Source organism: Sus scrofa, chromosome 5 (assembly GCF_054392235.1).
Source record: "Sus scrofa isolate SSC_HxYL_T2T_F1_AM1 chromosome 5, Sscrofa_HxYL_maternal_Yorkshire_Landrace_v2.0, whole genome shotgun sequence".
Lineage (NCBI taxonomy): Eukaryota > Metazoa > Chordata > Mammalia > Artiodactyla > Suidae > Sus > Sus scrofa.
This window is the reverse complement of record NC_139387.1, coordinates 89,888,621-89,911,850: the sequence shown is the minus strand read 5'-3', so window position 1 is coordinate 89,911,850 and position 23,230 is coordinate 89,888,621. Positions and strand designations below refer to the sequence as shown.

The 23,230-nt window shown below is 41.1% G+C and overlaps 1 protein-coding gene and 1 long non-coding RNA gene across 33 annotated transcripts in view; both read left to right on the top strand.

Moving 5' to 3' along the window:
- Window positions 1-490: 490 nt before the first annotated feature.
- The window catches only part of MYBPC1 (myosin binding protein C1), a 94,013-nt gene continuing 71,273 nt past the window's right edge, over window positions 491-23,230 (top strand). For 30 of the 32 annotated variants that reach the window (XM_013998022.3, XM_021092691.2, XM_084957396.1 and 27 more), the window contains exons 1-3: window positions 491-615; window positions 20,614-20,661; window positions 23,048-23,116. In XM_013998022.3, coding sequence (XP_013853476.2) covers window positions 591-615; window positions 20,614-20,661; window positions 23,048-23,116 — 142 coding nt within the window. In that variant the 5' untranslated portion in view covers window positions 491-590. The remainder of the gene's footprint in view (window positions 616-20,613; window positions 20,662-23,047; window positions 23,117-23,230) is intronic. The other 2 variants (XM_084957391.1, XM_084957383.1) reach the window with 1 other exon arrangement.
- LOC146403531 (uncharacterized) lies at window positions 8,545-15,730 on the top strand. The gene is made up of 2 exons (XR_014804228.1): window positions 8,545-12,253; window positions 13,330-15,730. It is a non-coding gene; the product is annotated as an uncharacterized LOC146403531 (long non-coding RNA).

Sequence of the window (23,230 nt, the reverse complement as noted above, 5' to 3'; positions counted from 1 at the left end):
ATTAATATATTGATAAAGGAGAAAAAATTTAAATCCAGTAATTAAGAACAGAAAAAAAAAAGAAAAAGCTGATAGGAGCATAATATTATCATCAATACAAGAGATTTTTCTTCATAATCTTAGTGAAAATTAAAGTCTATGTTGCATTAACATGTTATGAGTTTCAATAGGATTTAATTTAATTTTTTATTGTCAGACAAACTTTTTGCACTTCAGAGTTGACACATGCTTCCGCCAGGCAGAGAGACAAGAGCAAGAAGGACCACAAGGCTGCAGCTGAATTTAGAAAGTTAGAGGTGTTCTCATAGCCACATGAGACGGACAGAAGATTCCTTCCAGTAGGCGAGAGAGAGCAGAGTGCAGACAACAGATGTGAGAAAGGTCCCCATAGCTGTCAAGTTCCAGCATCCTTGTGCTAAAGAAGGGGCGGTGCCAACGTGATTGATGTTCACAGCGAATATAAAAGCACGGGACTTCTCCCCAAGGGCTTGTCACACTGACCTACACCATCTCTCAACTGCTCGTGGGGTTTCTGTCAACTAGTACTGGAAGGGAGCAGACTCTTTGGAGAATAACGTTTTCCTGTGGCCATGCCAGAACCCACTAAGAAAGAGGGTAAGCCTCATCCATAGATTTTTTTCTTGTACTTTTTATTAAAGCATGCTTCTTTTGGTATTTTTAAGCAAACAATCCTATTTCTTAGTCTATAAAATAATAGAATCACTGTGATTCAAGGAAAAGATCTCTTAGTGTATACAGAACAGAGGGAATTATAGGAAGAGTATAACCAATTGAAAAACATCTGATATTTCTAGGAAGGAATATTAACTAAAATGATCAAAGTAGAATTTCATCATTCAATTGCAAGGAATCCTTCAAGTATGATTTAAGGATGTTAATTGCTCATGATGAGCAGATTGTATTTTCAAGTGTATTTGCTTAGGTTCAGTCACAAATGTTTCACCACATATTTGCAATTTGTAGAGGGCAGGGGTGGGAGGGGCTTGGAATACTTTCTTAAATTGTTGATAAATTTGATCAAGATTTCAAAAAAAGAATTTGTGACACAGTTTCCAGATGCTCTATTTTTCTCATGGGAAAACATTTAAGATATGCAGATGCAGGGGTTTTTTTTTGCTTTTATGATTTTGGGGCTTTACTAGTTGTGACATTATTACATTCTTGCCTGGAAAGAAAATCAAACACCTGGGTAAAAGAATATCTTTGGATATCGCTGATAGATTGTGTACTTTAATGAGCTTCATTGTGGATAAGAGCATAATATGTAGCCTTTTAAAAATAATTAGGCTGAAAATATTCTTTATTGGAAGAAATGTTTCCTTCAAGAACAGTTTCTCCTTTCCATAAAAAAAAATTTTTAAGCTACTAATTAATAGCATAAATAAACTGGAGTTAGAAATTACTAAAATAACAAAAAAACAAATTAACAGCACAAGTACATTGCATTTAATTTTAAATGGAAACATCTTTTAAAAATATTATTTTCATTCACATTAGTCTTCCTTAGTGCTTACCAAATCTTTATTTTTCACTTCTTCAAATAGAAGCCAAAACTAAACGAACATTAGCAGGGAACATAAAAGTGGAATTTAGTTTTTTTTTCATTTTGAATTCTAAAAATTGCTTTTAACCATTATTTTGAAGAACCTTGAAAAAGATGCTAGGTGTTGAATCCAAAGTTAAAATACTAACCAAATTATCAAAGTCTTTGAAATATATTTTCTTTATATAATTAAGTAACCAGCGTTGACAGGCTGTGGTGATCAGTTTACAGGTTGGCTTTACTTAGTGGTGGAGGGCATTGATGGGTGAAGTCTTCTACCCAAAATAACCACACCAAATGCATGCATTAATATGGGAACTTAATCCTGCCTATCAGGCAGCAAGTCCAACCCCTGCTAAAGTGTCTTGTTTGTAATGCAAATGATTTACATGTGTATTAAGTGTCCTTTTCATTTGATCTGTCACTTGACTAGCCTCTTCAAGGCTTATTTAGATGAAATGCATTCTGTGTTTCCTGACAGAGGGAAGAATATTGTTTTAATTATACTGCATTTTGTGGATGAATTTTCCTGTGTTATTTTAAAGCCCATTGGAAAATGGCAAAAAAAAAAAATAATAATAACCAAAAGAAAGCTGAGACACTAAAAAATAAGAGGACGAGCTGTAGAGCATATAAAGCTAATTATATTTTGATTGCTAGAGGTGATAAAGTTTTACTTTTTTGTCTGACAACTCCGACAACTCAAAAGTAGTCTAATCCATTCGACTTTTAAATGCAAAGAGATTTTGGAGCTTCAAAGAGGAAAATATGTCTTAAACTCCGGCTGCCTCCCAAACCCACCTATTTTTTTTTTCTTTTTTAATAAGTCAACATACATACCAAAGTCCCCAAGGTCTTCTTTTGTTATAAATGCACTGTTGATATTTCATGTAGGAGGTTCCCCCCCCCCCAGGACAGAAACTTTATACTCAGATTCTTTGGTTAGTTTAAATTTGGATGGTGGGGAGTGGGGATAAAGAGTGTCACTGATATATTTAAAATCCGTTGAGGAAGTACAGGGATTTTTTTGTTTCCTTACCAGCAGAACTGATTTTTAAAGGACCTGTACCTTGTAGAGTTTCCCTAGTGAAATCATTGCATTTTAATCCTGTTTACATCAGAAGAATAAGGAGTATGGCCATTCAGGAACTCTTCTGGTTCTTGCACTTTCTCCTAATGGATTTCGTTTTCCCTGGGGTTGGTTTTGTTCTAGCTTCCCTCTGAAAGACAGCCTCAGGAATGAAATATACAGGGAATTCCCATCATGGCACAGAGGAAACAAATCCAACTAGGAAACCATGAGGTTGCAGGTTCAATCCCTGGCCTTGCTCAGTGGGTTAAGGATCCGGTGTTGCCATGAGCTGTGGTGTAGGTCACAGACAGTTCGGATCTGGCATTGCTGTGGCTGTGCTGTAGGCCAGCAGCTACAGCTCCGATGAGACCCTTAGGAGCCTGGGAACCTCCATATGCCACAGGTGTGGCCCTGAAAAAAAAAAAAAAAACCAGCAAAGACTGAAACATACACCCAACCAATTCTTCAGAGTCCTTTCAAACTATCTACACTCCTCCATACCCCCCCCCCCGAAAAAAAACCCCAAACCAAACCAAACCAAAAACTAGGCTTCTCCAACCTCTTCAGGTCTTCTTACATCTCCTCCTTAGCTGGGAGAACCACACCCAGGAAGAGCATGACCACTTGCTGTAAATCTTGATGAGATATATGGGCTGGTTTGACACTCCTAGGATCCAGGAGGACCTGGCAACTCTTCAAAAGAGGCTGAGTTTTCAGCACCTGAAGGTGCAAAATATATCTCTCTCAATTGCCTCCCAATCTGCAGTGGCTTGATTCTCAGAGCTTCACGCTGGGTCCTAGGAGAGCTGGTCCTTCTAAGGAGAAGGAAGAAGGATATGTGTAACTTTAGGGTTCAAGGTGGAACTCTAATGGACGTCATTGGTCAACCATCCTTAGACCCTCCAAAAAAAAAAAAAAAAGCATTATTTATGAGGAGTAACTACTTCCCATTGTTCTCCTCTCCACCTCTTTCCGTTGGTCACGTATTTGTTGGAGAACTGTAATATTTGTATGCCAGTTCCTAAGAAAAGGCCTTTCTTACCCATTAGTTGATGCAGAACCTGAGACTCAGTAAAATTAAATTGTTCTAATCAAGTAGCAAGAAAGGATGTGGAAGAAAGTTTCAAATTTGTAGGGCTTTCCCAGGATGTCTTGCTGATACATTCATTAATAGAGTAACTATGAACTGGGCACTTGCTAAAGCTGGTCACTGGGATTTCAGAGGTATATGCAACATGATCTCTGTTCTAAAAACCCTTATAGTTAATCGCCCTTGGTCCTACTGAGTAAAGAAATCATCTTTCAGTGGAATTTTCTCTTTTCCTATAAGCAAGTTATTTGTGAACATGAAATTAGAAATTTGCAATGGCCTTTCTTCCGTGTTTTTTTTTTTTTCTGCCTTTTTTTTTTTTCATCTTGAACTGCACCTGCGACATATGGAGGTTCCCAGGCTAGGGGTCTAATAGGAGCTGTAGCCACCAGCCCACAGCACAGCCACAGCAATGCAGGATCTGAGCCGCATCTGCGACCTACACCACAGCTCACGACAATGCTGGATCCTTAACCCACTGAGCAACGCCAAGGATTGAACCCACAATCTCTTGGTTCCTAGTCAGATTTGTTAATCACTGCGCCACGACAGGAACTCCTGGCCTTTCTTCTGTGATAGACTCTCTAATCATTTAAAAATACTATCAATATTTTTTTTTGCCTATATATCATTTCTTAAGGATTTTATCTTTGCAGTATATGACGATTAAAACCATAAAGCCGGGAGTTCCCATTATGAATCGAAGGTTAAGAACCCAACCTAGTATCCATGAGGATGAGGGTTCGATCTCTGGCCTCACCCAGTGGATTAAGGATCTGGTGTTGCTGCAAGCTATGGCATAGGTCACAGAGGCAGCTTGGATCTGGCATTGCTATGGCTGTGGTGTAGGCCTGCAGCTGCAGTTTTGATTCGACCCCTAGCCCAGATACTTCCATATGCTGCAGGTACAGCCCTAAAAAGAAAAATCAAACAAACAAACAAAAAAACATAAAGCCTGGTTCTTCTTTTTTTTTTTTTTTTCTTTTTGTCTTTTTGTCTTTTTAGGGCCGTACCGTGACATACAGAGGTTCCCAGGCTAGGGGTCTAATTAGGGCTGTTGATGCTGGCCTACGCCAGAGCCACAGCAGTGCCAGATCCGAGCTGCATCTGCACCCTACACCACAGCTCACAGCAATGCCAGATCCTTAACCCACTGAGCAAGGCCAAGGATCGAACCCATAACCTCATGGTTCCTAGTCGGATTTGAGCCATGATGGGAACTCCCTAAAGCTTGGTTCTTAAATAGACAATTGTTAACTGGTAGATTGTGTAGAATCTAGAACAATTCTTTTGTAAACCCCCAGGTTCAAGCCTTAACGTGAATGTAACTTTCTGTTATGTGATATATATCAGGCCCTATTATATTTTGTGTACTTAACCTGTAGGGAAAAACGCAGTAGTTCCTCTTTTGTGCTTATGTGTCATTCAAACACCTTGGGAGAGTCACCGCAACATTCTCAACATCCAAATAAGGTCTCTCCTTGAAAACTCAAACACATGGTAAAACATCACTCCACGGATGAACAGCATTTTAAGGAGCTGTTCTGAGATCTCCAGGAATCAAAACTACGGCATTGTTGTTCCCAGTTCTTTTGCTATATCAACCTGCAATATCTATCTAATTATTCTATCCTGGCTTATTTCAGTAGGAATGGGTGGGAAGATGGACATGGAGAAAATGTTTTTCCTTTGCTATTTTTTTTTTTTTTTTTTTTTTTGGTTTTGGGAGTTTTTCCTTTGCTATTGTTTTTTTTTGTTTGTTTGTTTGTTTTTTTTTTTTGGTTTTGGTTTTGTTTGGTCCCTAGAGATTTCATGCACTTTAAGGTCCTGCAAAGCCCCAAACCTCTCTGAATGCAGGGCAGAACTCAGCACCTCTTACCTATTTCCTAGCATCCCTCAAGGCTGAGTCATCCTCAGAAAAGGAGCCCTGGTGATGGGAAACCTCCCTCTCATATTTACTGCTTGACCTTCAGGTGTCACCTGCATGAAACGGGATGGCCTATTTCAAACACCCAAATAAATTTGTCTCTGCAGAACTTCTCTGACGTATAAAATATTACCTTTCCCTCAAATTGGGGAAAAGTTCATTTGTTGGAAGTAAGCAAAAGAACAGAAGAAGAGAGACATGGTAAACTTCAAGTGGTTTGTTTAGGCCCCACTGAGCATTTGAAATTAAAGAATACCAATGTTTTTCCCCCTGCAAAAACTTTGCCAGGCTGTACTGGAGAAATACGGTATAGATGTGAGCTATCTGCTGTAAGAAGGGATACTCTTGGGCTAATGCTCATGAGAGGGCAAAATCATTGCCCTCTTGGCAAAAATCATTCTTTTTCAGTAGCCTGCTTTTATGACTGTCCGACTGCACCTGTTAGGAAGATAAATAAAGGACTGGCCAATTCTTTCCTCTCAAGTGCCCTAAATATATCACTTTAAAAAAAAAACTTGGGAAAAACAATTTGTATCCTTGTTTCTCATCCAGTAAGTCTGAAGAAGTCTCCCCTAGGCCTTGCAAAGAGCAAGGGTAAGGGAGTTTCTGAAATGAACAAAGGTCAAGGTTAGGCATTCTGGCTGGTCTGAGACCTAAGGAAAGGGAAGAAGAGAAACACAATCCTTTGTTCTCTCAATGCCTCACAATTTTATTTTGGCCAGAGATAAGGCCTTGAGACATTTTATTTTAGGTTCTTTGTGAACACAAAATTCACAGTGTTTCCTTATTTATAGCAATTTTAAACTGTCCCTGAATCTATGAGGAATGTTAGAATAAAGTGCCCAGGCTGCAGTTGCTTTAAAGAAATGCTTGGACACAAAAATAAATAGATATACCATCTTTTAAAAAACTTGAGTGGGGAGTTCCCATCGTGGCTCATTGGTTAACGAATCTGACTAGGAACCATGAGGCTGCGGGTTCGAATCCTGGCCTTGCTCAGTGAATTAAAAATCCTGTGTTGCTGTGGCTATGGTGTAGGCCGGCAGCTATAGCTCCAATTAGACCCCTAGCTTGGGAAACCTCCATATGCCGCAGGTGCAGCCCTAGGAAAGGCAAAAAACAAAACAAAACAAAACAAAAAACCAAAAAAAAAAACCTTGAGTGAATATGAAACGATGTTTTGCCATCTTTTTGTAAACACGTATATGCTTTTTTTTTTTTTAGAATTGTGGAAAGATGCTACCCTGAAAGAAAATAGTGCTATCATTTGTATAGCCCTAGATAACATTTTTGCTATTTTTGCTTAAATTTCTTGTCACTGTTTTATTTAAAATTTATGTTTCTATTCTTTATGGCCCAAGAGAAGAATTTTTATTATTGTTAATAAGTGTGGGGAAAAGTTTATTTTATTTTATTTATTTATTTTTTTGTCTTCTCTAGGGTTGCACCCGTGGCATATGGAGGTTCCCAGGCTAGGGGTCTAATCAGAGCTGTAGCCACTGGCCTACACCAGAGCCACAGCAACGAGGGATGTGAGCAGCATCTGCAACCTACACCACAGCTCACTGGCAACACTGGATCCTTAACCCACTGAGCAAGGCCAGGGTCCAAACCCACAACCTCGTAGTTTCTAGTTGGATCGTTAACCACTGCGCCACGACGGGAACTCCAATAATTACTATTTTTATTTGCATTCCTTCTTAATTAGTCTATGAAACCTATATTAAGAGACATAAAATACTCTTGGCAGCCCGTGGCTTCTGTGGTAATTCTAGACCTCATCTCTAGACATACTTGAGTGTGTTAGATAATAAAAAACAGGATTAAAACTCTAGCAATCAGGAGTTCCTGTCGTGGCGCAGTGGTTAACGAATCCGACTAGGAACCATGAGGTTGCGGGTTCGGTCCCTGCCCTTGCTCAGTGGGTTAACGATCCGGCGTTGCCGTGAGCTGTGGTGTAGGTTGCAGACGCGGCTCGGATCCCGCGTTGCTGTGGCTCTGGCGTAGGCTGGTGGCTACAGCTCCAATTCGACCCCTAGCCTGGGAACCTCCATATGCTACTGGAGCAGCCCAAAGAAATAGCAAAAAGACCAAAAAAAAAAAAAAAAAAAAAGAAAAAGGAAAAAAAAAACTCTAGCAATCAAAAACAAGCAGAAAACTCTTAATCTCATGGGTGTACCTGTGGGAGTAAGACCATGTCTTTCTACCCCCGCCCCCACATCAGTTCTTGATGGAACATAAGTCTTTTCTGGAGTCCTTAGTTTATTCAGAATATGGTACCATGGGGAAACCCAATAAATACACAGAAAGATAGTTATTGAAATAGAGTGTTTTGAGTTAGGTTAAGTAGCTAATTGCTTATTCAAGGACAGTTTCCTAATATTTGAAAGCATCATGATTAAGGAAAATGAAACTGTGAAAAAGAAAACAAGGAGTTCTCGTGACTCCACAGAAATGAATCTGACTAGCATCCATGAGGACACAGGTTCAATCCCTGGCCTCACTCGGTGGGTTAAGGATCCGGTGTTGCCATGAGCTGTGGTGTAGGTTGCAGAGGTGGCTCAGATCTGCTGTGGCCGTGGCTGTGGCGTAGGCCGGTGGCTACAGCTCCTATTGGACCCCTAGCCCGGGAACCTCCATATGCTGCAGGTGTTGCCCTGAAAAGACAAAAAAAGAAAGAAACAAAGCAAAAGACTTTATCACTCAATTTCCTTTCTTTTTAATGATTTTTATTTTTTCCATTAGAGTTGGTTAACTATCACTTAATTTCCTACACGTATGCAAATTGTCTTATACCTGGGGGAGAACAGGTATCTGTCCCTACAGCTTTTTACAAAGACAGCCCCCAAAATATCAAAGTGATGATATTGACATACCCAAATCTCTTCTTCATAGATAGGCCCAGTTTTAATTCACAAAACGTATATATGTCTTGGACAGCCACACAGACAGCAAGCCAAGCTTCAGGATGTTCCCATGCAAGGGGCAGATGATACACTTTTATACACATTTCCAGAGTAAAGTTTTAGATTCCATCAGATTGGGATATGAAGGGATTGACTTGGCAAAGAAAAAGACCAGGATCATTTAACCTCATGCTTATTTTTCTCTCTCAGATGATTTCCCAAAAAGCTAACTGGAATCTGGTTTTCATATGCCTTTCAAGTCTGAAACCCTCTTTGATAAGACTTTTATACTCCCTTAGGAATCTTTTTATGGGCCAATCTGGCATATAAATACAATACCTAAAATTATGTTTGATAACATGTCAGATGTTAGATCATATAATTTTGTTTTATTTCTTTTCTGACTTGTACTTTAGATCTTTACAAGAACTTAGGGTTCGAAAGTTTTCTCTTTCTTCAAAATCATCTTTCTTTCAATAGCCATGGTCTCTTTCTAAGTTCCTCAAGAATTCTTTGTTGGAGTTCCCCTCATGGCTCAGTGGTAACGAATCTGACTAACATCCATGAGGATGCAGGTTCAATCCCTGGCCTTGCTCAGTGGGTTAAGGATCTGGCATTGCCATGAGCTGTGGTGTAGGTCGCAGACACGTCTCAGATCCTGCGTTGCTGTGGCTGTGGGGTAGGCTGGCAGCTGTAGCTGCGATTCGACCCCTAGCCTAGGAATCTCCATATGCCTTGGGTGTGGCCCTAAAAAGACAAAAAAAAAAAAGAATTCTTTGTTGATATCAGGTAATGGCTTTTGCTTTCTACAAAATTTTGTATCTGTTGGAATAGAATAAGAGTATTCTGCTTATAACTAAAAATTCAGCTAGTTATATAGTTCTATAATTTAATTTCTGATTTTTTTAGTTACATGTTTTTAGAATTGTTCTGCATAGAATATGTATTTTGGCTTTTTCCTTATGTATATTAAGTGATATTCATTATTAAACATAGTGACATAAACAAGCCTATTCTTCAAATTCCAGCTTTACCATGTATTTAGTTACAGTTCATATGCCTCCGTTTCCTCATCTGTTAAATGTGAATAATAATAGCAACTAGCTCATTGGTTTTTTTTGGGGGGGGTTGTTTTTTTTGGTAAGAATAAAATGAGATAAATCAGGAAATAAGCTATACATCCTAATATAATAAGAATACATCCTAGTATAATAAAAAGGACTAAGTTGTTTCTCCCTAAAGCAGCAAATTCAGAAATCTTGTGCAGCATAAGGTGTTACCTGCTTCCCATTTAAACTTGGAGAGCCTTTCTGCCAACACGAATCAACCACTGTAAGATATGGAACAAACACTGTTCACCTCCTTACCTGGTGTTTAATGTTTATAACACGTTCTGAAACAGCTGCTGTTATTATCACATCCATCACTGCCACCACCATGAGTATTCAGCCCCCTCCCCCCTTTTTTTAAAAACTTAAGGTGAAACATCTTTGCTTTCACCCCTAGAGGCTCAAATCAAGTAAGAGGTCTCCATTTCAGAGCCTCTGTTCTGTTCCTGCTGAAATGTGTCGTGTCCAGCTGGGGGTCCCCAGTTGTTAGCCAGACGGTGGTAACCAGCTGTTTCTTCCCTGTTCCACTGCGGGGGCACAGCCTTTCCCATTTAGACGGAAGAGTCACCCTGCACAGTTGAACATGTAACTATATCCACCACAAAGGGTTATGAGGCTTGGGCGTGTAGGACATTAAAATTTCTCTTCCCACCAAGGGTGCTATTGGCAGGTGGGGTCTTCCTCTGGCCTGGACTTTTCTGAGGATACCCCATCCAGAACTCTCCACAACCACATATGGATAGGGTGGGTGATTGATTGAGTGGCTGTGTTTACTGCTGTGAAATCTTATTCTTATGACCCCACCTGGCATCAAGCCTGTCCTTCCTCTATTTTTAAAAGTCACCCAATGGAGGCCCAGCAATGACTTGGGGCAAGGTCTGTAGCGGATTTATTCTGATAACCCTAGAACCACAGAAGAGTGATGTGTTGGTAGTGGAGGGCTGCCCAGGAGCAGACCCCCCAGGAAAGTCATTAAAAAAGACCAAAAGGAGAAATTGTTAACAAATACTTTTGCAATAATTTCCTTTGGACCTGTGCTAAGTCTTTAAATGTCTACTTGTGTAAAGCGTCTTCCACACCACTTCCCCCACCTATGTCACTACAACTTCCATTTGATTCTTTCTTTAAAACCTGGCGAGAATAATGATAAAGAGACTAGTCATCAGATTTGAGCAAAATATCTCATTTTCATCCATCCCCACGTTAAGAGAGTGAAGCTATTTGTTGCAGCGTATTAATAACAGACTTTAATCTTCCTGTGTGGAATGACATCTCAACATGTGTAATTAGAACAAGGAAGAACAAATTGACTAGGAAAGGGAAGAAACTCTGTGCATTCAGGGAATTTCCATCAAGCTGAATAATGAGCCATTGAAAATTTACATACTTGATAACTAATTAGGCTCTATTTATTCAGAACCTTAGAATACAGTCCTTGGTGATATTTGGCCATGATAAACAATTATGGACTAAATTGATGGAATCACATTCTGAATAGCTGGATTCACTGGATAGCTAAGAGTTCATTTTGTTCTTGAACCTTATTGTTTTAACCAGTTTGTGTATAAACATGCTTGAAAGGTAATATATCACTCCTCGTTTTTAAAAACAAAGTACAGTGGATAGAATTTAACTTTGTCGTTAATTATAGATATGAGTTATCATACCATGTGATAGCTTGAAAGCCCAAATTATTTGGCTTTTTGTTCAATGGGCCCACATTGTTTTGTATTTTGAATTTGTGTCCAATTTTTTAATAGCTTTCCTGTTTCATCCCTTGCCAGAAGGCTGCTGCTTTCTGTAATTACTCTTACCAGTCAGTGTGTGAAGCTGCCCTCTTCTTTTTCCTCTGTTGTTTGTTTTGGATCCCTGGCTGGGTCTATAATCTAGAGCTGAGTAGGGCCACCAGCAGGGCACCACATTTAAGGAGGCACTCATTTTCAAGGTTGTGCAAATTCAGGGTCCATGCCTGAGTGTCGGTGCCTCCTTAAATATTGCCCCCTGGGCACCTGGCCTGCCTCACTCTAGTTCCATTTCCTGGGGAGCAGGGGAGGCTTTTCTTGAGAGTAAAGAATTTGAACTCTTAGTGCTTCAAGAAGGAGGAGCTTGAGACAATTCATTTTGCTCTTCAGAAGCCCTTACACTTTGCTGGTTAGCAGCTGTTACCTGAATAAGTGAGGTTGCTAAATAGCTGGATTCTAAGTAGGGGAGCTGGTACTAGACAATATTACAGTTTTGTTTCTATTATTATGCACATAGGAAAATAAATTACTGCTCCCCAAATCAGTTTATGGCTTTTACTTTGACTGATTCATTTGTTTTATTAAACAAGGCTACAGATTTTTCCTAAATGACACATATGACGTGAGGTTTGTTGTTTTTTTTTTTAGGTAAACACACAAAATAATTTTTAAAGAAGATTTACCATAAATTCTAAATGATTCTCAAACTTTTTGGGCTCAGATCCATTGGCACGCAATAATTATTTTTTTAAATTATTATTATTTTTTTTTTGTCTTTTTGTCTTTTCTAGGGCCACACCCACGGCATATGGAAGTTCCCAGGCTAGGGGTCCAATCAGAGCTGTAGCTGCTGGCCTACACCACAGACACAGCAACGCAGGATCCTTAATCCAATGATCAGACCCGCAACCTCATGGTTCCTAGTCAGATTCGTTAACCACCGAGCCATGACGGGAACTCCTGGCACGCAATAAATATTGAGGAAACCGAAAAACGTTTATGTGCATTTTATCTATCAACATGTACTTCATTTGAAATTAAAATGGACACACTTTTTTTTATGTACCACATTGTCTTTCTTTTTTTAACTCAATGAATTTTGATACATTTATAGTTGTGCAGTGATCATTACAACCCAATTTTATAGCATTTCTATCCCAAACCCCCAACCCACCCCAACCCCCCAACCCCTCAACCTGTCTCCTTTGGAAACCACAAGTTTTCAGTCTGTAAATCAGTATCAGTTCTGCAAAGAAGTTCATTGTATCTTTTTTTTAGATTCCACATATGAGTGACAGCATATGTTGGTTTCTCAGTGTCTAATTTCACTTAGCATGATAATTTCTAGGTCCATCCATGTTACTGTAAATGCCATGATTTCATTCCTTTTCATAGCTGAGTAATATTCCATTGTATATATGTACCACATCTTCTTTATTCACTCCTCTGTTGATGGACTTTTAGATTGCTTCCCAAAAAACTCACAAACTTTTTAAACATAAGAGTACAAAGCACATGTTCTATTAGCTGTCAGGGTGTTGACATCATCACATGTTATATACCCTTTGGAAAAACTCTACCACACAGTTGTGAGAGATGTGGGTGAAAAAGTCATATAATGTTTTAACATTATTATGAAAATAATTTTGACCTCATGAACTCTTCAAAAGTGTCTCAGGAACTCTTGGGGATCCCAGGCAGGCCATACTTTGAAAACCTCTGTAATAAGTCAATATAGAATTGTCTCTGGGAGTTCCTGTTGTGGCTCAGTGGGTTAAGAACCCAACTAATATCCATGATAATGCAAGTTTGATCCCTGGCCTTGCTCAGTGGGTTAGGAATCCAGCATTTCCGTGAGCTGTGATTAGGTTGCAGATGCAGCTTGGATCTGGTGGTGTTGTGGCTGTGGTATAGGCCAGCAGCTGTAGTTCAGATTTGATCCCTAGCCTGGGAACCTCCATATGCTGCAGGTGCAGCCCTAAAAAATAAATAAATAAATAAAAGAATTGCCTCTAAAAAGTGTGTAATTCCCCCTTAAATTCCAAGGTGTAAAATATCTGGACCTGGAGCCTATAATGAATAGAATGGGGAAGAAAATAAGACTGTAACCGTGAAAACATTCAATTACACATTAATTTATGTCCAAAAATCTTTATTTCTGATGCATAAGCAAAATGACCTGCACCAACATTTGTGTTTGCTAAACTTTTTGGTGGCACTTATGATTAATATAATCAAAACTTCTTTAGGTGTTATGCATGTCCCTATGCAAATAATATTTTCACATTAAAGTAGTTTCCATTGTGCTACTGTCCAGGCATATGAGAGACAGGCTGTGACATGCACACAGTGCTGGACCTCACTATCAACCGGGGATTCACTTGACAGTGTTTATGGCATATTCAACCTAAAAGGGAAGATAATTTGCTCTATGACCAAAAGTTACAGGAGTTGGCCAGATAAAGCCTTATTCACCAGGATGCTGGCCATACATAAAGCATTCACAGATTTATTTCAAACCAAGAATGTGACTTTGAGAATAAGAAATAATAATTAGGAATAACATACAATTTTCCCCTGCAGCCCAGATGACCAAAGGATACTTGTAGCACATTTATTTTATCCAAGAAAAGTAGCAAAAAGAAAGCTACGCACACACACAAATGCATACAAACCTACCACTCAACGATAACAACTGTTATTTCATGTTCTTCCTGTTTTCCATGCCTGGATAACATATTTATATGATGTAATTATGCTCTCCATGCTATTAAAAGGCTAAATTATATTGCATGTGAGGGCCCATGAAATACTTTTAAGTAAGTCGAACTGTGGATTATTTGAGCAAGTGAGTCCATAGGACGGAGAGACCTGGGTTGTTTGGTATCATTTTGATGTACAGATATATACAGAGAAAGAGGCCGGTTAAAAAAAAAATAAAAAAAAAAGGACCGCTTAACGTTTTTTCCCCTTTAATTTACTGACCATGGAACCCTTGATTGTTGAAAATAGAAATGGACTGCATTGGAGGGAGCCAACCATTTATGGAGCTACTGGGCTCCTAGTCTTTCAGCAGAGCACCAAGTCCACATACGGGCTGTCTATTTAATAGCTCCCACCAGTGCCCGTCAATTAGAAAGCCCTGGCACTCACTGTGCAGGCCTGCCATTGGTGGCATACCTGTGCTTCTTACAGTAGGTGGTCATAGGAAAAATCCACCAGAAATAGATCGAGCCCTTTGAAAGCATTTCAGCATTGCAGAGGGAAAGAAAGTCTATAGCTGTGAATTAGAAAGGATCAAAGCCCAGCCGCCTTTGTTGAAGAAGGAAGGAGGTAGCTTCAGTTGCTTGTTCAGAATCCAGTTAACTTTTTAAAACTTTTTTAAAATTAAAATATAATTGATTTACAATGCTGTGTCAATTTCTGCTGTATAGTATAGTCACATATATAGTCATACATATCTAGAATCCAGTTAATTTTTATGTTGTCCATGAATGTATTTCCTCAGGCTTAATTTTTCATTATACATATCTAGAATCTGGTTAATTTTTATGTTGTCCACGAAAATATTTCCTCGGGCTTAATTTTTCAGAGTATCTTGGTTTCTTTTTATTATTATTATAAAATAGTAACTTACATAATCCTGCTTCTTTAGTCCATCCTGTTGGACTAAGGAGAAACGGTGGGGAGAATGGGTAAGGGGGATAAAAAGCCAACTTTATTCACCTGTCAAAAAAGTCCCAAGAAACCTGCCCTTTGGTTTTGGAATAAGCTGAAGTAGAGCAGGATCTCACCTCGACAGACGCCTATTTGCTCTAAACCTAAAGATTGCAGAGAGCTTCCCAAGACCTTGTGCTTCCCAACCATTTCAACATGGTGAGGCTCGCTGACCATGGAGTTGGCAGGGTTGGCCGAGGGTTATTTGCTAAGAACTCTAACCCAGATTTGGAAAAAGGGCATCCTTAGAAAGGCAAGGGCGTTTTGAGGGTCAAAACTCTAGCCCTAGTTGCTATCCTGAAAGGGAAGGTGTGTTGACAATAAGATGAAATCTACGTCACGGGATTGGGCCTGTGCCGGGGAGCCTTCCGCCAGTGGGAGGGTCACCAGTGGGAGACATAGTGTTCCCTGTGGGTAAGGCAGATGAAGAAAGCTGCCCTTGCAGTGCCAGGGGACGCTTCTTGATTTCTTGGCAGCCAGGAGAAGGGGCTTTTGTGCGGGTAGGCGCAGCCTGCCAGTCAACTATATTTATAGAGCACCTGCTGTGCAGAATTTGAAAAGGAGGAGGAGACAGGCCTTGTCCTCAAGAAGCTTGTGATCAAAGAGAGAAGAAAAGTCCCCAGGCACTGTAAACCCATCCCCATTCACAGTCATGTTTGAAGTGGGAAAGGATTTGGTGATAAGCCATCTTTTTCCAAGTGTGGGTCCTGAAATGACAGCATCAGTATCACCAGGGGAGCCTGTGAGAAATGCAGGATCTGGAACCCTGCTGCAGATCCCCAGAGTCAAAACCTGCCCTTGACCCAGTCCCCGCGTGCATGGTTCATAGCCGTATTGCAGTTTTAGATGCGCAACAAGGGCCCTGGAGGTGCTGAGTCTCAAAGGTTTTCAGAGAGGGAAGCCACCTGGTTTGGCGACTCCACTGATAGAAGAGCACAGTTAACGTCCCTGTGACATCCTCAAACCCAGGCATCTCATCTCAGGTACCTTTGTAGACCCCACCGTTGTTAAATTCATAATGGGAATTCAGTGAATTCTGGTTGTGTGGGTGCTTTTTCCTACAGTCCCTGTTTGATGGGGTACTGTGGTGATTGTTGTGAATGAATTATTGCTATAGAAGCAGCTAATGAATTTGGGGAACATGTAAATGATTTTTAGGGGCGTAGGCAAAGCTGGGCATGACAAAGCCTGGCAGAGCCAACTGTTTGTGTAAGAGAGATGCATGAACAGTTCTTTTAAGGCAAGAGCAGGGCTACCTCGAAGAGGCCCTGAGACTTACGCGCAGGGGTTTGTTTTCAGTCTTTAAATCACGTGCTGCTTGGCCTTCACCCCACCTGGTGCCACGTCTCTCCAGATGTAGGACAGCTGGAATTCTTTGTTTCAAATGCCTTGAAAACTAAGGAGAGTTCTCATCTCCTTATCTTTTCTGTCCCCCCGGACTGATTGATTGATTATCTATTTATTTATATTGTACAAACTCTATAGTGCACATAAAATTCATCCAACTCAATTCTTATTGCCGTTTTACAGTAATAACTTCTGCCTCCACAAGGGTGGTAGTGGAGAAAGGAAGTGTAGTTCCATCCTCAGAGGCCAGCTTCTGAGTCAGCCAGACCTAGGATTCACCTTTCATGGGCTGTGGGACCCTGCGGGCCTCAGTTCCCATCTGCGAAATGGGAGTAGCTTTGGTACTGACTTCAGAGTGGGATAGGGATCGTAAGAGCTAACACATGCTAGGTTCAGCATGCAGTGGGTGCCGGTACATAGCGGTTATTTATTTATTCCTTCACCGACTGTAAAGTAATGGGGTTTCTATGATATTAAGGAGGGAAAGTTCTGGCTTTGCCTACTCGCAAGACAGGCATGCATTTTCCTCCTTCCACTTGCCACAACCATCCTAAAAATGTGCCAGCACTAATATCCTATACTGTTTCTGTAGTTCTGATAGAGTTGGCTGTGAACAATCGATGTTCTGTGGATTTGTTGGAAGTTGAACTAAGTCCTTTAAATTCTCATTTTGGTTTGATTTGAGGGCTGTTTCATAAAACACTGGGGCTACAGACACAAGGGAAATGAAGAATTCACATTCCGGGCACACTTGACAGTTTCAGTGCGCAAGAAGGTTCTCTTTTATTTACTTGATTAGAATTCACCCTTGGCCTTTCTTCCAAAACAGAATTTTAAGCACCCCTGACTTCCTTCACAAAATAGGACTTTGTTTACACAGATGCTGAGAAAGCAATGGCCAATGTGATGGTTCAAACACAACCACCAAAGAAGCCCTGCTTAATTCTTTTTTATCAATGCATTCTGCCTTTAGTGTGTTTTTAGCAATAAAATGAGGTACCGGGGGAAAGGAAGGAAGAAAAGATCTCTGTTTCGTTGGGAGGGACAAGAAACAAATATTTGGAGACAGCTGGGGAATAATTTTAAAATAATCAGTGAATAAAGAGTGTATTAGGATTTCCCTGGAGGCCTAGTGATTAAGGATTCAGCGTTGTCACTGCTATAGCTGGGGTTTGATCCCTGGCCCAGGAACGTCCACATGGCATGGGTGTGGCCAAAAAAAAAAAAAAAAAGAGTGTATTATGAGGTGGTCCATATGCCTGGGTCACTCTGCTGTGCAAGAGAAATTGGCACCACGTTGTAAGGCAGCTCTACTGCAATTTTAAAAAATACTTTTAAAAAAATAAGGTGTTCCAGAATGCCAAGAGAATACAGGAGGGAAGCAGAATGGAATAATCAGCTTCCAGAGTCTCAAGAGAAAGGTCAAAAAGACAGATCAAGATTGCCAAAGGAAAATTATGGTAACAGTTATTGCTGTCGATTATAGAGCTCTTTCTACATGCAGAAACAGTGCTATGCATTTTATCATCTTATTATTCTCATTTCACAGATGAGGACACCAAGACTGACAGAACTTAAGGAATGGTTCCCAATTACACAACTAGAACGTTGTAGAGTCAGGATTCGAACCTAGGTCTGTCTGACTCAGGTGTAGAGGAAGAGCAAAAGGTCTGTTGGGGAGAAGACCTGTCTCCTCGGTGGCAGAAAGGTCAGAAGGCGCAAAGAGAAACCAGCTCCAGAACAGAGAGGTCACTGGGGTCAGTAAGAAAAGGGAGAGCCGGGAAGTGCCTGCTGACAATGGCTTTGACCTTTAACCTGATGACTGTGGATCTAATCTAGGAGGTAACTGGGACCCTCTTGGGTAAAATAACAAGATGAAATACACTAGTGGCGTAAGTAAACCTGCAGCGGTGAGAAAAAGAGCCAGGCAGGCAGAGAACCTTGTCCTCAAGGGAGCCCAGGAGAGGTCCATGGGTGTTGGATGACAATGACCTCATCCAAAAGAGAGAGTCAAAGAAATTGGCTCCTTGCTCAGAATTCTGATATCCACGTCCAGCCACAGCTCACCCAGAGCCGAAAGGTCAATATTAGATTTCCATTTCGGCACTCAGGTCTCTGAAAATAAAATGCTTTGACTGAGGGGTTCATCTCCTAGTTGACACTGGCAGCAAAGATCCTTTCCATGATGTGGCGAAGAAATGAAAGCGTTTCTGGTGCGCCATCCGCGGGGCATTTGTGGTTTTACTGTGTCTTTAAACCACACCACATCCTGCCATGTTATCTTCTCCCGTCTGTAAGGTGACATGGTTTTTCCCCTTTGCCAATAGTTTCCTCTTCCTTAGTAAATAATAATATCCTTATTTATGGTCATCTGAATGAAAATACAGTGATTGTGGGTTTTTTGGTTATTTTTGTTTTGTTTTTCTTTTTAGGATCGCATCTATGGTGTATGGAGATTCCCAGGCTAGGTGTGGAATCGGAACTTTAGCTGCCAGCCCACACTACTGCCACAGCAACTCTGGACCCAAGCCACATCTGTGACCTACACCACAGCTTGCAGCAATGCTGGATCCTTAACCCACTGCGCAAGGCCAGGGATCAAACTAGCAACCTCATGGACACCATGTCGGGTTCTTAACCCACTGAGCCACAGTGGGAATTCCTGATTGTGCATTTTTAAACAATAAATTGGATGTTATACCCGGCACAGAAAATGAATGATGAAAGAAGACTTTGCAGTTTCCTGGCAGCCCTGTGTCCCTGCTCTTACTTCTGTGGTAGTTCAGGCTGCTCCTTGTTCTGTCTCATCCCAGCCTGTATAGACTAAAACGGGGCACCTGGCCTGCACCCAGGGATGACTCTGGAGCCACACTGCTTGTTTTGAGTTATTGTGCTCTTTGCTCGGAAAGAAACACTTGTGGAATGAATGTGGAAAATCCTAGGTCTGGACAAAGACAAGGCTCCTGGGATCTCACAGTGTATCTATACTACAAAAAGTTTTCTAGGAGTTCCCTAGTGGCTAAGCAGGTTAAGGACTGGAGTTGTTATTGCTATGTCTCAGATCACTGCAGGGGCACAGGTTCGATCCCTGGCCCAGGGAACTTCCACATGCCATGGATGCGGCCAATAAAAATAAGAATAAAAATTTAAAAAAACAAAACCCCTTTCCTTTGGTATTTATTAATCAAACAGAAAATAATTTAAAAAGAGATCACCTTTATTAACTGCCTCTTTGTGCCCTGGAGTTAGGAGGAGCTGGTTAACCATCACTAATTCCCTATTCTAGGTACTCCTGGGGATTTAGCAGGGGAAATTCCATGCCACTGGTCATAGAATATGCCTTTATCTACTTGGACATAGTATATTCTTTAATAGGAATAACATTTTAAAACACATTTCACTGCCAGATTGCTCTATAATTCTGGATATCCAAAGCCAGGTATAAAACCTTAAAACCAGGGCTCTGAAACTTTTGGATATGTGTAGGTGGAAATCTACTCCAGGCATATGCACTTCCAGATATGACGGTGACTGTGAAGGCGGTTGATGCTGTTTCCCAGGGAACAGTGGTTTGCCTTGTAATAAAAGCGCTTTGCCTTTGCAAAGCCAGAGGACACAGGTCTTTCCATCATTCTGAAAGCACATCTCATGAGGGCAGATGGTGTCTCTTGGGGAAAGCGGTGTCTCATCTACGGAGCATCTTAGGCTCTAACGGACATGCTTGACACACACTGTGTCTCATTTCATCCCCGCAGCAATACTCTGCACATGAGGTAGGTGGTGGTGTGCCCATTTTCCAGAGAGAGAGAAACAAGTTCAGTGCCATGAAATGATGCCCTGCCTGCTGCCTGAGGGGATAACTAAGTGGGAAAATGTCCAGATCCCCATTTTATCCATGCTCTGTCCATCACAACAGCGTACCCCTCAGGAAATCTACATATCTTCAGACCACCTCTAGATCCCTGCCTCACATCAGACACCGAAAGGTGTGTGTCTTGGGTTGAGGCTTTTCCTGTGCCCCTGCTCTTGCCAGTGCAGGGAAGAGGGCTGCCTGGTGGTGAGCACAGCCTGGGGCTGGGGAAAGGAGCTTTTCTCAGGATAAGTGAGACTCATGTGTCTATTCCTCTTTCCATTTCTAGAAAATGAAGTACCGGCCCCAGCCCCAGCCCCAGCTCCACCCCCAGGAGGTAAGTAAAGACATGGCCTTATATGTTTGGGCTGCACATGCAGAATATCCAGCCAAGCAGCATGACTTGGTCTCCACTGAGGCTGTGAGCTTTAACCTAACATCCATGGAGAAGCTGATTAACTGCAGTTTTGTCACAGGTTTATAACAACAATAATACATTGTGCTTATATAACTTCCTTAGGTTGATCTGGTTTGGATGGCATGTCATATGCTTATAAAACCTTTGAAGTTATGCCAAAGTTGTTGTTACGCCCATGTGGAGGCTGAAGGGTTAACAGCGCTTTTTCACACGTAGGTAAAGGTAAACAAAGCCCACATCTTCCTTGTGACAGTGGGGTGATCCTACCCCAGTCCTGGAGGAGGATGAGCGGCCCTTTCCTTACTTGAACTGTGTCACCAACGAGCACCTCCAGAAACTCCTTGGGGAATTTCCAGGCCTCTGAGGCTCAGCATCAGACAAGTTCTCCAGTCCTTTGTACCCTGTTGTCCAACAGGCAGCAACAAAAAAATAAGCAATAAAGAGTCCCACTGAACTCCTTGGCAGGTAGAGGTGATGTCCAGTAACACAGTAGGTGATTGTGTTCTTAGATACCCTGCTTCTATACCCGCATACATCTAAGGAAAAGGACAGGATTGGAAGAATGGCAAACCCAAGTGGAATCCCCAGAACCATTTGCCCAGCCACAGGGCCACCAGGGTGAAGGCAACCAAAAGTATGTGCATTGTCCCATGAAGACCCAAAGTGCTCTCTCTCATCACTCCTCCTCCTCGAGCAGAATGAGAAAACTGGCAGCCAATCAAGAACTCTCCACATGCTCTTTAGCACATGTACAACTCTGTCCTAACCCTTCAGAAGGATACAGAGCTACCCACCAGATACTGATTGATAGCTACCCAGCAAAGGTACCATACCAAATGTGGTAGAGAAACTCTTAAGGAGAAAAAATTTCCCTGTATCAGGTTGCTTACAGCCAAGTAGAAAATAAAATATAGCCCAGAGAATAATTAGGTAAGATGCAAACACTGTATGGAAACATCAGACAGTACTGTGAGAACCTGACTGGGCAGTATGTGATTTTATGTGCAGGTTATTTGAACGGACTCTGTAGTATGAAGCCAAGGAGGTCCCCGTAGACCAATCCAGCCTAAGCGACAGCCAGAAATAAGGCTGCAGTTGCTGGTGATATTTTTGCACAGAAATTTATAAGGGCACATGAAGCAGTCTGTTCTAGAGATTATTTTCAGGAGGGCAGTGTAAGAAATGTAACTGCGCATAGGAGTCCCCTTTGTCCCTAGATTCACGCACTTCAAATCCTTATATCGTATAGAAGGGTACTGCTCTGTGTTGAAATAAATGAAGCAGGCTCAGTATTTCATACGAGTTCAAACAAGGGCAAGCTCAAGGTTCGTTTTCTTTCAACCCACGTGGATGTGCGAGACTTCTTAGGAATGTCTTCTTTGGTCTGGTTCCTTCTTCCATACAGAGATGTCTTTTTGCCAGCCCTGAGTACCTGCGGCCAGTTACAGACATAACTTTTCCTTCTGTTGGTTAGATCAGCAGCTGTCACTGGGCCACTATAAAGCTTCCCGTGTTGTGCCATGTTTCATATTCATTATACAATCCTGACCTTCCGTTCCTAAAACAAGTCTTCTCCCAAACTCTGCTCACATTGTCCTTATTCGTTAACTCAGATGTCTCTTCATCAATGAAAACAAAAAGAATTCATGGTTGAAATAATTCTTCTCTTACATTCACCACAAGTCAGACACCATTTGCAGGTGTGTCAACTAATATGGATTCTAAACAGGGAGAGAGGCAAACCAGGAGGTCTCCACTAACAAAATCTGACGTTATTGCTCTTGTGTTACATTTCTTGCCAATCTACTCAACTGAGAAGATTAGTATGTGTATCAAAATATTTTCTGGAAACTGCTGGAATTGTAGACATTATACCCTGACTCTTTAATATTATCCAGAACTCCAAACTTTTGAAACTATTACCTAGGTCAAACTTTCTTAAAAATCTGTCCCTGGTTGGGGTCTAAAATGAGGCCCCACATTTTATACTCATTCCATGTTAGCATTCCAACGTGGTCTCAGCATAGCCAAGCTATTTTAACAAAATCTGTGCTGCATGTTTTTTTGCATCCTTTTCCCCAATGCGATCCAGCTTTATTAACTGCTTTTATTAAAATTTTAATGTGACTCTATAATTCCCAAATTCATAATTCATGTATAGGGTAATAAATGAGCATGTAGCATCATTTATAATCTGTCTTGCTGTCATTAATTTCTTCTATCCCCTCTCTACCCTGTTGCTCATCACACAGTAAAACGCTTTCTTTAAGCTACTTTTAAAAATGTGCTTGTACTTTCCACACAGAACCAAGTAAAGAGAAGGAGGCCGGAACTACACCAGCAAAAGGGGAGGCTGGAACTACACCAGCAAAAGGTGAGTTGGAGGGAGGGCAACAGAGGGAATTCAGCAGAGTTAGAAGCAGAAGGAGCTCAGGGACGACAGCCATGGAGGCCCCATAGAATTTATTCGATGAGTTAACTGAGATTC